We start from the raw sequence: 17,398 nt of genomic DNA, 5'->3' as shown, positions 1-17,398 counted from the left end.
ACATGGCTCAGCACCAATTTACTAGAAATTGATTGTCAATGAGCAGCTCTATCCCCACCTTTCAGAAGTAGTCATGTATCTGCCGCAGTTAGCGAAAACCTGTGTTCACTTGGCTTTCACCTCCTCTGCGTACTGGATCAACACCAGAGAAATGTGCTGCATGGCCAGTTTTGGAGCGGATGTTCCCTGATAGTGGTAGCAGTACTCCTTGTCCAAGTCTCCTTAGTAACTATTCATTTAATAGGAAGTCATTCCAGTGGTTCCCAAGGATCCTCTGAAGAGACCTCGTACCAAAGACTTACTTTCATTGCCTTAACTCGCTGACTGCATGCAGGATGCATCAGGACCCTAAAAACTTGGAACATCATCCTCCTGCAGAGGTATTGGCATTGCCAGACACTTCTGAATTACCCCATGAAGCTCATAATGCCTCTTTCCAGGTGTCACTCAGTCTCAAAGGCCAAGGACCCTTGGACTTGAATGTCACTGCCACGATTAGTGCATGTCCAAGTTGGACACTACAAGCTTGCAGCATATAGATAAACGTCTCATAGCTGAGTGCAGGAAGTCTTTAAGCCTGGATCTTAACTGTAGTCTTGACCCAGGACACTCACAAACCCAGACACTCCAATTCCTCACATTGTGCATCATCTAGAAAGTCAAGCTCGATAAACTTTTCCTCATCGACAAAGACACCTAAGCTGCTGATTTCCACTGCCCTACACAACACCCAGTCCATATATACAGTGTATACACATGCATTTATATGCATGTCTGTGTGTAGCAATTGTTATAATTTAAATGTACTGTCCAGGTAAAGTTTTAAACTGGCTCATGTGTATCTCAAGGGGCAGTCAATGAGATGGCCACCCATCCTGGTTACTATGAAGACCTGGTGGAGAAGTCCATGGGCAAGTACAACCTGGCAACAGAAGAGATTGAGAGGGACCTGCACCGCTCTCTCCCTGAGCACCCGGCCTTTCAGAACGAGATGGGTATTGCTGCCCTCCGCAGGGTCCTGACTGCCTATGCTTTCAGAAATCCCAACATTGGATACTGTCAGGTACACGTGCTTCCACATGAACTGGCTATCCCAAGATGGAATGAGTAGTTTCACATTTACTCTCTGATACCTTGACTCCACAGGCCATGAATATCGTGACATCAGTTCTACTGCTCTATGCTAAAGAAGAGGAGGCCTTTTGGTTGCTGGTGGCACTCTGTGAGAGGATGCTGCCTGACTACTACAACACAAGGGTCGTAGGTCAGTATTTACATATGCTCATGTGTGTTTTTAATTTGAAATTTTACTCGTTGCCCAATCCTCTTACAGTGTATTGTCTGGATGTCTTCCTCAGGAGCCTTAGTCGACCAGGGGGTATTTGAGGAGCTGGCCCGGGAATACGTCCCTCAACTGTACGACTGTATGCAGGACCTTGGCGTCATCTCTACTATATCACTGTCCTGGTTCCTCACCCTCTTCCTGTCCGTCATGCCATTTGAGAGCGCGGGTGGTGGTGGTGGATTGTTTCTTTATGATGGCATAAAGTCATCTTCCAGCTAGCCCTGGCCGTGTTGCACGCCAACATCCACCAGCTGTTAGGCTGTAAGGACGATGGAGAGGCCATGACCGTACTGGGCAGGTACTCAAAAGACACCACAGCAATGGTTCAGTTCAGCTGCATTCTGTCCAATAAATCGGACTCCAACCTCAGGCTGATGCAGTCAGATAAATTACTTATGCAGCCCTGCATAACTAAATATGACCTGGCATTAGTCAAGCACACCATGTCAGCATAAATATAGGTACATTTCACATCCAGAAATCTGGCAATTCAGGAAAACTTTCATCTTTGTTGCAGTTACATTGAATGTAATTCTTAGAAGGCATTAACCATAAGATGTCAGCAAGTCACACCGAATACATTTGTTTCTGTGGCGCTCAAATGTACAAACTTAAGGGGTTAGTTGATAAATGTGTCTATATACTCATTAATAATCCATTATTGCCCTGAAAGGACACCACGTAAGCCTTGTGAGCTGTGTATAAACACTATTTGGTTGTGCACAGACGCAGCGCTTAAAGGCGAGTATGGTCACTAAGCAAAATGAGGCTGCAGTCCTGCACAAATAAGGACAAATGTCTTTTAGCATTCTGGAATGAAAAGCAGAAGGACACTGAGGGAGTGCGTACATCGAGAAATCCTGACCAATACCGTTATTGAACAGATATGAAAACAAACAAAGTCAACACAGATTGAGCCGAATGTGAAAGAGATTTTTGGTTCTTCGTTGAAGCATTTGTATGTACCAATGTACCTGCTTATTCCTGTTGAACACCAGAGTACAAGAAGTACTTGAATCACAAAATAACAGTTTTAAGAAATTCATGGTTAAAGTTTTGAAAATATGCTGCTAATATATATTTTTAGAGGTAGTATACTATGGCGCCTGTTGAGGCAAAATGGCTGGACTTTGGTACTTTAACCGTACAAAGCCCTTGACCGCTCATTTTGATTGCCAAACAGTCTTACTATGTCTCGTCACCTTTCATGGCTTAATTTTAGGCAGAAACACCTAACTTTGATGCCACATGTTATATGTCTCTCATACAGGAAAGTCCTCCTGCGCAAACAGTTTGTATTAACATTTTACAAGATCAGAAATACAACAAAATCAACTATCAATTTTTAATAGCTTGCCACATGACGCATACCATCAGTTTGATTGGTCCACCATGGAATTAAGAACTTCTTGCTCAAAAATGATGGACTTGAGTATTTCTTGTACTACATTTTAGTGAATTCATCAATGACTATATATCAATATGCTGGACTTGAGTACTTATTTTCTGGATGTTTTGGTACCAAATGATCCTCTGGCCTTCATAGTACAGGAGCTAGTAGAGGTTTAGATCACATCTTGAGTTTGAACAGAAGAGTGTGAGAAACCAAAAACAGGAACTTGGTGCAGCACAGTGGATTACTGTTGCCTCACAGCAAGAAGGTCATGGGTTTGATTCCCACTTGTGGCCTTTCTGTGTGGAGTTTGCATGTTCTCCTCATGTTTGCGTGGGTTTCCTCCGGGTGCTCCGGTTTCCTCCCACATTTAAAGACATGCAGGCTTGGTGAATTGGAAACTTTATAATTGTCCAGGTCTGTCTTGCAACAGAGATCTTGATCTCAATGGGAGTAACCCGGTTAAATAAAGGTTAAATAACAAAAAACTTGTGCTGTATGTGATGCATTCACGAGAGGGCACCACTAGGAAATGGCCAAAAATTGTATTTATCACATTTTGAGTATATCAACCAGACTAGTGTCAAATGTTTCCTAACAGATTAGCTTTTAATAATTGATCACTCATAAGTGACTACTTATGGGGACGGGTGCATTTCACAGTGGCTTATAGGTGGCGCAAAAGATGAAACAATGAAAAATATATCTTTTGTAACATCCCAAATAAAGATGATCTACTCTTAAAGTTGATTTATAAGAAATGTTCTATAAATGTTTGAATAGGTTAATTGTCACAGGCAAACAGCTATGCCCGCATAACCTGTAATTTCCAGATTTGTTATCATTACTTAAAAGATGAATTGTTTTCTGGAGACAAAGAAAAACCAGTTACTAGTATTGACTTTCCCACACAAATAAGTATTGCTTAATAAGGACTTTTATTATTGTATGACAATAATTTCAATTACTCAGTTTTATAAATCCAATTGTTTTAAACTTCAGACCACCAACTATTTACAAAAATGTTTATTTTGAGCCAATAAATCATCACAACCAGAGATACGGGTGTATCAACAAGAAATGTTAATATAGTGTCAATGGCAACATTGGCAACACTATTATTACACTGTGTAACACAATTTTTGTTCCTGGCTTTATTTATATTTCAACTGCTTATGTCTAAAGTCTATGGAAAAATGACTACATCAGCACAAACTTTGATTTTATTTTTTTAACGTTCTAGAAAGTTCTAAAAGTTTCTTGGAATTTCTAGATAATTCTGGAAACTTCTAGGAAATTCTGGACAGTTCTAGCAGTTAAAGAATATTCTAGAAGACTACTCAGTAGTAGTGAAGGCGAATCGAGAATATTCTTGAAAACAGACAAATTTCAAAATATCATGTCCTGATCACAGAAGCAAAGTTTCTGTGGAATAACAGCTATTTTCTATTTATTTAAGGCATAACAGGTTCGGAAAACGCACTGTGTACCCAGGAACAAAACAAAAATAAAAATTTGTTACATAGTGTTATTATTATTGTGCACCAAATACCATAGCAAATTCCTTGTATGTGAAAACCTACTTGGCAATGAACTTGATTCTGATTCTGTTAATACAGGAACTAGTTGGGTTTTACGGTAAAAAAAACATGAAACAACCAATCCAGCCATCTCTTCATTGGACTTATCACCATGATCCTCTTGTGTACTTTCCTCTGGCGCCAGGGCACCTTGACTTGTGACCATCAACCAGATCCATCGGAAGTCCATCACTTTTCAACAGTCTCCGATTCAGGATGAGCATGTGCCACATTTTTTTTGACAAAGCGGCACTGGGAACGCCTCGGGATCCCCCTGTCAGAGGTGGTCAATGTGTTCAGGGAACGGGAAGTTAGGGGTCCCCTGCTAAAGCTTGTAGCCCCTGCACCCGCCCCCAGATAAGATGACTGTGAGTGAGATGAATGAGTGTTTTTAACATTTCTTTGTCTCCAAAAATTTTCTTAGACTCTACTTTTTGCCTCAAAATAGTATTAATGTGATAAAAGAATGCACTTGATTCTGGAGCACTCCTTCTCGGTGTTATCCAGACATGTTGCTAAGAGCTGGTTATCATATCATAGAAGGCATATGGGGTTATGCGTATTTGCTGATAAGGGATATGGGTGAAGCACTGAAGTCAAGATCCTTCAAGAAACAATTGCCCCTCTTTCTTGGTGATGAATGGCAGATCCCTGCACATGTTCCACTCCTTGGAAATCGTCATCTGTACCTTGATATTCCAGGGGCATGCTACCATTTCATTTCAGTGGATGGGGAAATCAGGCAAGAATATGTTGAAGATCTGACATCAAATCACCCAGAAGCAGACTCCAAAATTGTACTGCATGCAGAAGCAGTGACTGACCAGACCTACACACTGTCATAAGAACTTCAGACGCAGGTATTGCAGTCATTGTCATCTACCACTCCGAGATGATCCCTGGTACTCTGGATGGAGGCTGGAACAAGTGCATTAAATAAGAGGCATTTTATCAACATCACTGCCATAGCCAAGGAACTAAGGTCAGGACAGGTTCTGATTATACATCAGCCCTTATTTTTTTAAATGGAAAACAAGAGTACTTGAGTAATTAAGTCTGTGCCAGCTGCAATACACAGCATCAGAGCAGCTGGTCTGCTCTGTGTCAGCCTGATCCCGTCAGATCTCAGAAGCTAAGCAGAGCAGGATCTGGTTAGTACTTGGAATGGAGACCTCTTTGGAACACCAGCGGCTGTGTGTGTTTCTCCAGGTAAAACTGGAGTTGTGTCAGGAAGGGCATCCGGTGTAAAACTTGTGGCAATTACCAATGCGGATCTGGCTGTATCCGCTGTGGCGACCCCGAACAAAACCGGGAGCAGCCGAATGAACAACAACAGTCTGTGGAGCAAATAAGATTTTGTTGTCATTAAATGCGTACAGGTACCAAACATTTCAGTTACTATGGGCACGTACTCATCCTGAATCAGGAGACTGTTGAAAATTGATGGACTCCGATGGATGATTTTTCCAAACCAATCTGATTTGCTGGTCTGCAAGTCAAAGGTGCCCTGGTGCCAGTGGGAAGTACACAAGAGGATCATGGTGATAAGTCCAATGAAGAGATGGCTGGATTGGTTTTCAGAATTGAATTTATTGCCAAGTAAGTTCTCACATACAAGGAATTTGATCTGGTGTCGTTGGTGCATAAACAAGAAAAGAAATTACTTCCTGTATTATTCAATCAGAATCAGAATCGAATTTATTGCCAAGTAGGTTTTCACATAGGGGAGGTGATGGTCTAGTGGTTAAGCGTTGTACTTGAGACCAGAGGATCCTCTGTTCAAATCCCAGCCTGACCGAAAAATCACTAAGGGCCCTTTGGGCAAGGTCCTTAATCCCTTAGTTGCTCCCGGTGTGTGGGGGCACCTTTGCATGGCAGCAGCCTGATGTCGGGGTCAATGTGAGGCATTGATGTGTGAAGCACTTTGAGCGTCTGATGCAGATGGAAAAGCCCTATATAAATGCAGTCCATTTACCATTTACATACAAGGAACTTGCTGTGGTATTTGGTGCACAATAATAATGTTGCCAGTGGCATTGCTATATTTAGTATTTCTTGCTGACATACCTGTGTCTCTGGTTGTGATAATGTATTGGCTCAAAATCAACATTTATGTTAATAGTTGGTGGTCTGAAGTTTAGATTTTGGTTATTGTCTTTGGGATGATGGTGATATCTTATATTGGCACTAACTTTAGTCCATTCAGAAATGAACTTGTCCTCAAAGTAGTCACTTAAGGGTCGTCAATAATGAAAAGCTAATTTGTTATGAAATATTTGACACTAGTCTGGTTGATGTACTCAAAATGTGGCAGAAATCAAATTTTGGCCATTCTTATTGGTGCCCCGTAGTGAATGCACCACATGTTTACATCACATGCAGCTTTTTGGTTCCCATACTCAAATGTATATGTTCAGGACCCCAAACCTTTTGTACTCGAGATGTTATACAAGATGTGAACTCTGCTAGCGCTCACAACATTATGAATTACATTACTGGTGCCAGCTCATTTTCTTACAAAATATAACTTCATGTATGTAGGTACCTGGACAGCGTGACCAATAAGGACAGTACACTCCCTCCCATCCCTCACCTGCACTCCTTACTGACAGACAATGGAGATCCACATCCAGAGGTCGACATCTTCAACCTGGTCCGCAGCTGCTACGAGGTACTTATCCAGGACCAACATGTCGATTATTGAGGTCGGTCTTAGTGCAAACTTTAGGTCATGGACCAGTTAACCCATCTCCCTTCCTTTTCTTTTCCTCTCTGTCCTTTTCAAACAGAAGTTTGGTTCCATCCGTGCAGACGTGATTGAACAGATGCGTTTTAAACAAAGACTGAGGGTCATCCAGACAATTGAAGACACAATTAAACGCAACGTGGTAATGTCTCGCTGCCAGTCCACTCTCTAATTTCAAATCACAGACATGACTTCCTCTGAAGCTCTGTAAAAACAGCATAGGTTATGTGATCGCGCTCTCTTTGTCTGTTTCACAGATGCTAAAAGTCAAAAAGGTGTATGGATTGTGAGCTTCTCCAAAATTCTCTTTTTGGCTCAAAAATTTTCTTTTCATGTCTTTAATCTTCTGAACCCCAAACAGATTGTGGATATTTTTTATTTTGTTCCTGTCATGTTTTTTCCCACTGTCGGCACACTTTTCACTACACCTGCAAGTTCTGCACCTTTATGGAAACAGCACAGTTGGGTAGAATGCAAAAATCTACTTTGTGCAAGATAATAAAATTACATTGTAATAAATTGTAAAGAAGAAGAAAATAAATGTATTTAAAGATGCTGTAAATGGTATTTTAAACATTAATGTAGTAGCCAACTGTTATTTTCTAGTGTAGGGGTGAAGAGGGAAAAACTCACTTCTCACAAATGACAGTTTTTTATGATATTAAAATAGAATTTTAAAGTTGAGGATCTATTATAATTAAATTCATCTCCTCATACACTAGATGTGAAGAACAAAGTACTGCTTCCATTTAGCACATGTATTTGTTCCCTTACCAAAAAATAGTACTGATAAGTATATAAAAAGTAAACTAGAAGTATACTTGAACATACTTGCATATACTACTTTTGGTAAGGGTTGTCTGTCTAATCTGAGCATTGAGTGGCATCGTGTCCACGCAAACAAGAGGAAAAAAAACAATGGGGGATCGTTTTGGGGATTTCTCCAGGGATCAAATTCAGGGTTGATTAATATGGACATTATGGAGTGTCAGCCAGAGTGTGCAAAAGTGAGTCATGTATTTATTTGTATGTGAAACTGCTGTGATGCGTCGGTTGTTTGTTTGCAAGAAACCTTAAGCAGACCAGACTCAGTAGCCATACTAAAGAAGTAAAACAACATAGAATTGTGTGAACATGCAGTGATAGAGCATGCGTATATAGTCCAGTGTTCACAGTGGCAGAAAGCACAGTCTGTATTTAAAAATAAATTTATGCCATCCTGTGTGGTCATAAAGTCCTGGGCCCTAGTCTGAAGTGTCTGGTGACTTTTCATTTCTTCAGTGTATTATTTATTAGTTGGACTGTCTTTGATGTTAGATGGCAGAATGTATCTATCTGTGTTGTGTTTCAGGTCAGAACTATTGTAACAGAGACTCCCTTCAGTATTGATGAATTGGAGGAACTCTACATCCTCTTCAAGGTGAGAGACAGCTGAGCCATTCTTGCTGCCGGACCTTCTAAAAGCATCCTTTCAGTCTTTGAAGACCTATTTGCATTCTTTAGAACTTCTTCAGTCTTGCTGCTATGTTAAAATTGAAGTAGACAGCATTTGTGCTTCTTTCTTGTAAGAAACGTTTGCCAGGTATATCTGTGTATTTTAAACTGTGTCCCTCTTTTTAAAAAAACTGTTCTTGTTCTCTAATTAGACTGAGCACCTGACCAGCTGCTACTGGGGCGGTAGCAGTAACTCCACAGAGCGCCACGACCCCAGCCTGCCCTACCTGGAACAATACCGCATCGATATAGAGCAGTTCAAGGGTCTGTTCAACCTGTTGTTCCCCTGGGCCAACGGAGCCCACTCAGATCCTCTGGCCGTGCGCTTCTTCCATCTCCTTGACCAAAATGGGGATGCCCTCATCAACTTCCGCGAGTTCATCAGCGGCTTGAGTAAGTAGATGAAAAAAGGAAAGTAATTCTTTGTAACCTGACAGTAGATGGCTATGATACTGAGTCACATCTTGAAGTAGTTCAGGCATTATGGATTTCTAACAGCTGTTTGGGTTTTGCAGGTGTTCTGTGCCATGGTGATCTCACAGAGAAACTCAAGCTCCTGTACAAGATGCACGTTTTACCTGGTGAGTGTGATTGAAGGCAGTTTAGTGTATCTATGTCAGAACTAACTAAAGACCGTATTTTAGACAGGCAACATTTATCTTTGGGAACAACTGACTTAATCACCATCCCTGGTTCTCAAGACCAGGCACCTAAGTGGCTCTACTCTACTCTTTTCTACTCTCCTATTTTACTCTTCCTTTTTAGATATTTAGATATACCTTTGTATGCTGGCATAGTTCCACCTTAGAATTGGAATATAATTTATAAGATATACCTTACTGAATTTTCATGTCTCCTTTCTGGATCTTTGATTTATCTGTGCAAACATGGCAGTAACTTTTGTGGAGCCACCATTAATGATGGTGCAACATTCAACAAGAAAGACTGTTTAATACGACATGGTTTATAAGAAGCAGGATCTCTTGCTGCCACATGTCACTATGGAAAAGTGTCATGTTGGGTGGCCAACAATAGTTGGAATGTTGGGTCACTTTTGTTTCAAGATAGGACAGATGTCTTTCATTGTGACCACAAGCATTCCAAAGGTGTTAAGCCTTCTGATTATGTAAACGTATACTGTCTTGTTGAAGACTGTCATGCTTTAATCCACTGATAGCTTCTCCAGTGTTTCTTGAAAACCCTGACTCGTGCATTGGGGAGACATCTGCAGTCAGTGTTGGTTGTGGGAGTGGAGAACGATGGTGGACGTCTGGTGTTCAGCCTGTTGAGCATGGCCTCAGTGTTCTTTAAGGGCATACTCGCACTAGGCCCAGGTGCATTGGACTATGTGCAAGGACAGCTCCCCCCCACTCCAGGTTCAGGCCCAAGCATGTCACTGCCAACATCATGTGACTTTTGTTTTGGGAAACAGTGCTCTCCTACACATCCATCATAGTAATGGTAATAATAAATAAATAAATAACGAATGAATGCTAATAAATTTCTATGCAGTAACAGAAATTCCAGATTGTGTTCTTCCTAGCAAAATAGCTTTTGCCTGGATTAACATTAGCTCACGTCTAATTTTTAATAGCTGATTTCGTTACTTAAAAACATACATCACAGATCTACTCAAAGTGCATGTGTCCTGTCAATCATGAAACTTGTTTTAAAATGGGATTCACAAAAAAAGTTTAAATCGCAAAATTATATCGCAGTGATTATATAACGGCTGAGGAGATCCTTGTCATTTGATTGGTGCTTTGTATGTCACGTGACATGGATTATTTGTCCCATTTTGTTGCATTGCATTTACCGTGCAAATTTGGTTCCATACGTTTTGTACCATTGCACGCTAATGTCTGAAAAATGTCTTGTAACTCACTCCAAAAGTGTTATCAGGTTACAAAAACGTTGTTTTCAGTTTTAGAAGTGTTTATTTCTTGCTAGCTTTTACATAATATATGAGAAAGAGGTCATATCTACACACAAATGAAACAGCTTGCAGCTAGCTAGACCAGCCAGTGACGTCACGTGCCACTCTACTCTGATTGGCTGTCACCCCTGCCCCTCAAAAAAACCAAAAACCCAAACAGATTGAAACAGAATGACTTTTTAACCTCTTAAAATAGGTCAAGGTTAGCCATCTTTAAACCTGTCCAAGGTCTGTGTACCAAGAATGTCCACTGAATTTGAGGACCCTGGCAGCAATAGGACTGGGTTTATGCTGAGCACAGACAGACAGATGGACGCAAAGTCTTCAATACCTGATGACCCAACCCAGTATCACATTTTTTTGCGTTATTTTCGTGCTCCTGTCACAAAAGTATTCAAATTTTTGTGACTGGGTTTTTTTTTTTTTTTTTTACTTCAAATCAAATCAATTTTATTTATATAGCGCCAAATCACAACAAACAGTTGCCCCAAGGCGCTTTATATTGTAAGGCAAAGCCATACAGTAATTACGGAAAAACATGACATGCTGTGGAGGGGAGCAGAGATCAATCACTAATGATTAAATGCAGAGTGGTGCATACAGAGCAAAAAGAGAAAAGAAACACTCAGTGCATCATGGGAACCCCCCAGCAGTCTAAGTCTATAGCAGCATAACTAAGGGATGGTTCAGGGTCACCTGATCCAGCCCTAACTATAAGCTTTAGCAAAAAGGAAAGTTTTAAGCCTAATCTTAAGTAGAGAGGGTGTCTGTCTCCCTGATCCGAATTGGGAGCTGGTTCCACAGGAGAGGAGCCTGAAAGCTGAAGGCTCTGCCTCCCATTCTACTCTTAAAAACCTTAGGAACTACAAGTAAGCCTGCAGTCTGAGAGCGAAGCGCTCTATTGGGGTGATATGGTACTATGAGGTCCCTAAGATAAGATGGGACATGATTATTCAAAACCTTATAAGTAAGAAGAAGAATTTTAAATTCTATTCTAGAATTAACAGGAAGCCAATGAAGAGAAGCCAATATGGGTGAAATATGCTCTCTCCTTCTAGTCCCTGTCAGTACTCTAGCTGCAGCATTTTGAATTAACTGAAGGCTTTTCAGGGAACTTTTAGGACAACCTGATAATAATGAATTACAATAGTCCAGCCTAGAGGAAATAAATGCATGAATTAGTTTTTCAGCATCACTCTGAGACAAGACCTTTCTAATTTTAGAGATATTGCGCAAATGCAAAAAAGCAGTCCTACATATTTGTTTAATATGCGCATTGAATGACATATCCTGATCAAAAATGACTCCAAGATTTCTCACAGTATTACTAGAGGTCAGGGTAATGCCATCCAGAGTAAGGATCTGGTTAGACACCATGTTTCTAAGATTTGTGGGGCCAAGTACAATAACTTCAGTTTTATCTGAGTTTAAAAGCAGGAAATTAGAGGTCATCCATGTCTTTGTCTGTAAGACAATCCTGCAGTTTAGCTAATTGGTGTGTGTCCTCTGGCTTCATGGATAAATAAAGCTGGGTATCATCTGCGTAACAATGAAAATTTAAGCAGTGCTGTCTAATAATACTGCCTAAGGAAAGCATGTATAAAGTGAATAAAATTGGTCCTAACACAGAACCTTGTGGAACTCCATAATTAACCTTAGTCTGTGAAGAAGATTCCCCATTTACATGAACAAATTGTAATCTATTAGATAAATATGTTTCAAACCACTGCAGCCTTTAATACCTATGGCATGCTGTAATCTCTGTAATAAAATTTTATGGTCAACAGTATCAAAAGCAGCACTGAGGTCTAACAGAACAAGCACAGAGATGAGTCCACTGTCTGAGGCCATAAGATCATTTGTAACCTTCACTAATGCTGTTTCTGTACTATGATGAATTCTAAACCCTGACTGAAACTCTTCAAATAGACCATTCCTCTGCAGATGATCAGTTAGCTGTTTTACAACTACCCTTTCAAGAATTTTTGAGAGAAAAGGAAGGTTGGAGATTGGCCTATAATTAGCTAAGATAGCTGGGTCAAGTGATGGCTTTTTAAGTAATGGTTTAATTACTGCCACCTTAAAAGCCCGTGGTATATAGCCAACTAATAAAGATAGATTGATCATATTTAAGACCGAAGCATTAATTAATGGTAGGGCTTCCTTGAGCAGCCTGGTAGGAATGGGGTCTAATAGACATGTTGATGGTTTGGAGGAAGTAACTAATGAAAATAACTCAGACAGAACAATCGGAGAGAAAGAGTCTAACCAAATACCGGCATCACTGAAAGCAGCCAAAGAGAACGATATGTCTTTGGGATGGTTATGAGTAATTTTTTCTCTAATAGTTAAAATTTTATTAGCAAAGAAAGTCATGAAGTCATTACTAGTTAAAGGAATACTTGGCTCAATAGAGCTCTGACTCTTTGTCAGCCTGGCTACAGTGCTGAAAAGAAACCTGGGGTTGTTCTTATTTTCTTCAATTAGTGATGAGTTACAGCGCTTTCTGAAAGACTTCTACTGTAATGAAACGTATTCCCCACTGCTGGGTAGTCCATCAGAGTAAATGTAAATGTTATTAAGAAATGATCAGACAGAAGGGGGTTTTCAGGGAATACTGTTAAGTCTTCAGTTTCCATACCATAAGTCAGAACAAGATCTAAGGTATGATTAAAGTGGTGGGTGGACTCATTTACATTTTGAGCAAAGCGAATCGAGACTAACAATAGATTAAATGCAGTGTTGAGGCTGTCATTCTCAGCATCTGTGTGGATGTTAAAATCGCCCACAATAATTATCTTATCTGAGCTAAGCACTAAGTCAGACAAAAGGTCCGAAAATTCACAGAGAAACTCACAGTAACGACCAGGTGGACGATAGATAACAACAAATAAAACTGGTTTTTGGGACTTCCAATTTGGATGGACAAGACTAAGAGTCAAGCTTTCAAATGAATTAAAGCTCTGTCTGGGTTTTTGATTAATTAATAAGCTGGAGTGGAAGATTGCTGCTAATCCTCCGCCTCGGCCCGTGCTACGAGCGTTCTGACAGTTAGTGTGACTCGGGGGTGTTGACTCATTTAAACTAACATTCATCCTGCTGTAACCAGCTTTCTGTAATGCAGAATAAATCAATATGTTGATCAATTATTATATCATCAACTTACCATTACTAACCCTACCCCCAACTCTAACTTTAACTATAACCTAACCCTATTCCTTCCCGTAACCCTACCTATAACCACCCGACCCCCCGCTTCACTTTTAATTTCATGCAGCCGTCACGGAATGAATTACAAAAAAATCGTGCTCCCATGATGAACATTTTGCACTTTTCGTAACAATATCAGAAACCAATAGATTAATGTATATTTCGTGCTGCTGAATCACGACATGCCGTGAGACTGGATTGGATGGCTATATTTGATGGCCTTGAGCAATAATTGCTGCTTAAACTCCTTAATAATAATTAATAATAATAAATAGATTAATAAATCATGACTATCTCTCTTTTTCCAGAGATCATTCATGAACAGGAAGAGCCTGATTCTGCTTTTGAGGCCACCCAGTATTTCTTTGAAGACATCACTCCAGAAACTTCCCATGGTAAGAAGTGCTCTTTAAATGACAGTGTGTAATAATTATTGTGGCCTTGATTGGAGTAAGTGGTAATAGAAATGAATGAATAATAATAATTGTTGTTATTAATATTGTTGTTGGTGTTGTGAGCCAGTATAAAAAAAATCTAACTTCTAATTTCAATAGAGGAACATACATTTACAGTCGGATAACCAGTTTAGATTAAATAGGTGCAGAAAGATTTAACTGCTTATGCTGCATTTACGCATAACGACAAGTCATGAATGCCACGAAGTATACATTTTTGGTTGCTGATCACGAATGTGATGATTTGAGGCAGAGGCACCAGGTGTCCTCAGGAACTGCTGCAACCTGTTACCATGCGTTACAATTAATGGCACGTGTTGCTGGAGAATTATCAGGAACCATTACACATGGTCAAGAATAATGTTCCGTGTTGTTGCGCGCTATTGCGCCCATATTCATCCTACCATAAATTGCTGAACAATTCAGATTGCTCCAGTTTGCTCCTCAAAATCCACAGCAGAAAAACTTTGTGACTGCATGCTTAGTTGAGCTCTGTGACGTGGAGTGGCGCAGAGAGGAGGAGGAGACAGAGAGAGACAGATGTGTAGCTCCACACGGCTCTCGTCTCGCTTGTTTTCCAAACATCAGGCACAGCAGCAGGTGGAACACCTGCAGGAGTGCGCTGATGAACATTGGAACAAGACTTGTAGCCGACTCACTGTCCTCCTTCGGCATACTACAGCAATGAAACTGAATGTGGTGCAGCAGGGTTTAATTGTGCACACAGCAGAGAAGAACGCTGTCATGCTCTATTAAGGATCACCACTAATCAAGATCAACACACTCGGTTGCGACCTCCATGACATGAGGCGAAATGAGGGTAGTGTGTGACATTCATGGAACATTTTTTTTTTTTTTTTGACAGCCAAAAACATGAATATCACGAATGTCACGCACCAACACGTACTATTAAGAAACCTATTCAAATGCGATAAGTCACGTTAAGAATGTCAGGAATGTGCCAAGAATGACGCTTCAGTTGTACTTGTCCGAGTGTCATCAAACCTAGTACATGCCTTCATTTCTTCATTTATACTGTCAATCATCATCACTCCAATAAACCTACTGGCTTTGGCGTCAAAAGGTCAGGATCACTGGTGTGTTCTCTGTAAAAGCCTTCTGCAGAAGAATAGTAACATGTCAGTGGTTTGCATAATGAGGAAGTAGCACATACAGTAGTGTTCAGAATAATAGTAGTGCTATGTGACTAAAAAGATTAATCCAGGTTTTGAGTATATTTCTTATTGTTACATGGGAAACAAGGTACCAGTAGATTCAGTAGATTCTCACAAATCCAACAAGACCAAGCATTCATGATATGCACACTCTTAAGGCTATGAAATTGGGCTATTAGTAAAAAAGTAGAAAAGGGGGTGTTCACAGTAATAGTAGCATCTGCTGTTGATGCTACAAACTCAAAACTGTTATGTTCAAACTGTTTTTTCATCAATCCTGTGAATCACTAAACTAGTATTTAGTTGTATAACCACAGTTTTTCATCATTTCTTCACATCTGCGAGGCATTCATTTTGTTGGTTTGGAACCAAGATTTTGCTCATTTACTAGTGTGCTTGGGGTCATTGTCTTGTTGAAACACCCATTTCAAGGGCATGTCCTCTTCAGTATAAGGCAACATGACCTCTTCAAGTATTTTGACATATCCAAACTGATCCATGATACCTGGTATGCGATATATAGGCCCAACACCATAGTAGGAGAAACATGCCCATATCATGATGCTTGCACCTCCATGCTTCACTGTCTTCACTGTGAACTGTGGCTTGAATTCAGAGTTTGGGGGTCATCTCACAAACTGTCTGCAGCCCTTGGACCCAAAAAGAACAATTTTACTCTCATCAGTCCACAAAATATTCCTCCATTTCTCTTTAGGCCAGTTGATGTGTTCTTTGGCAAATTGTAACCTCTTCTGCACATGTTTTTTATTTAACAGAGGGACTTTGCGGGGGATTCTTGCAAATAAATTAGCTTCACACAGGCGTCTTCTAACTGTCACAGCACTTACAGGTAACTCCAGACTGTCTTTGATCATCCTGGAGCTGATCAATGGGTGAGCCTTTGCCATTCTGGTTATTATTCTATCCATTTTGATGGTTGTTTTCCGTTTTTGTCCACACGTCTCTGGTTTTTTTGTTCATTTTAAAGCATTGGAGATCATTGTAGATGAACAGCCTAATTTTTTCACCTGTGTATAAGTTTTCCCCTCTCCAGTCAACTTTTTATTCAAATTGCGCTGTCCTTCTGAACAATGTCTTGAACGTCCCATTTTCTTCAGGCTTTCAAAGAGAAAAGTATGTTCAACAGGTGCTGGCTTCTTCCTTAAATAGGGGACACCTGATTCACACCTGTTTGTTCCACAAAATTGACAAACTCACTGACTGAATGCCACACTACTATTATTGTGAACACCCCCTTTTTTTTTTTACTAATAGCCCAATTTCATAGCCTTAAGAGTGTGCATATCATGAATGCTTGGTCTTGTTGGATTTGTGAGAATCTACTGAATCTACTGGTACCTTGTTTCCAATGTAACAATAAGAAATATACTCAAAACCTGGATGAATCTTTTTAGTCACATAGCACTGCTATTATTCTGAACACTACTGTATGTCTGCAGGTTAATGACCAGTACAACTGCTTTCATGGAAATCTGTCACTTTGCAGAAATGCATTCATGTCAGTACAGAAAGTGAAGTATTTTGTTTTGTAAATCACATTTTCTCCCCTCAGGACACGACTCAAAGTGCAGGACTGAGAAAGACGACGGGTTCGTCAGAGTTACATTTAAGACTGAGAAAGGTGAGCAGCAGCTGCAGGTCCGTCCTTTCTGCTCCCGTCAGACTCTGCTCCCAGCAGACCACCCACATCACTCAGATCATTAATATCTTTATAGTAACAGTTTTTCAGACATTTGCAGTAATACTACACATTATGTACACTCGTGTACAACATCACCTGAACACTCATGTGCAGTATTACAGAACATTCCTCCTGCTTGTATATAATGTAATCTATAATTATTTTTCTTTTAGGTTATTTTTGGATACTTGCACTGTTCTGAGTGTGTCGCTGTGCTGCTGTAACATTGTACATTTCCCTGCTGTACGACTGTTAAAGGATTATCTTATCTTAATTATGAGAAGATGACAAAATCATAAATGTCATTCGGTTACACAACACTGGTCTAAAGTAGTAAAGGATGAATTGTGTTTGTAATTTTC

The 17,398-nt window shown here is 40.1% G+C and overlaps 2 protein-coding genes across 2 annotated transcripts in view; both read left to right on the top strand.

Annotated features, from left to right (window-relative positions):
• The window catches only part of tbc1d9 (TBC1 domain family, member 9 (with GRAM domain)), a 68,764-nt gene that overhangs the window by 45,274 nt on the left and 6,092 nt on the right, over nt 1–17,398 (top strand). The window contains 12 exon segments of the mRNA XM_034188560.1: nt 849–1,063; nt 1,147–1,264; nt 1,359–1,510; nt 1,512–1,543; nt 1,545–1,643; nt 6,860–6,989; nt 7,108–7,206; nt 8,416–8,484; nt 8,711–8,951; nt 9,074–9,139; nt 14,013–14,099; nt 16,908–16,976. Of these exon segments, the coding sequence (XP_034044451.1) occupies nt 849–1,063; nt 1,147–1,264; nt 1,359–1,510; nt 1,512–1,543; nt 1,545–1,643; nt 6,860–6,989; nt 7,108–7,206; nt 8,416–8,484; nt 8,711–8,951; nt 9,074–9,139; nt 14,013–14,099; nt 16,908–16,976 (1,377 nt within the window).
• Nucleotides 15,394–17,398, top strand: part of ucp1 (uncoupling protein 1) — a 28,999-nt gene continuing 26,994 nt past the window's right edge. The window contains exon 1 of the mRNA XM_034188561.1: nt 15,394–15,405. The gene's annotated coding sequence lies outside the window, so the exon portion shown is untranslated. The remainder of the gene's footprint in view (nt 15,406–17,398) is intronic.

The sequence above is a fragment of the Thalassophryne amazonica genome, chromosome 15 (genome assembly GCF_902500255.1).
Source record: "Thalassophryne amazonica chromosome 15, fThaAma1.1, whole genome shotgun sequence".
Classification (NCBI taxonomy): Eukaryota; Metazoa; Chordata; class Actinopteri; order Batrachoidiformes; family Batrachoididae; genus Thalassophryne; species Thalassophryne amazonica.
Note: the sequence above shows the minus strand (reverse complement) of the source record. Positions and strands in the feature narration are given on the sequence as shown.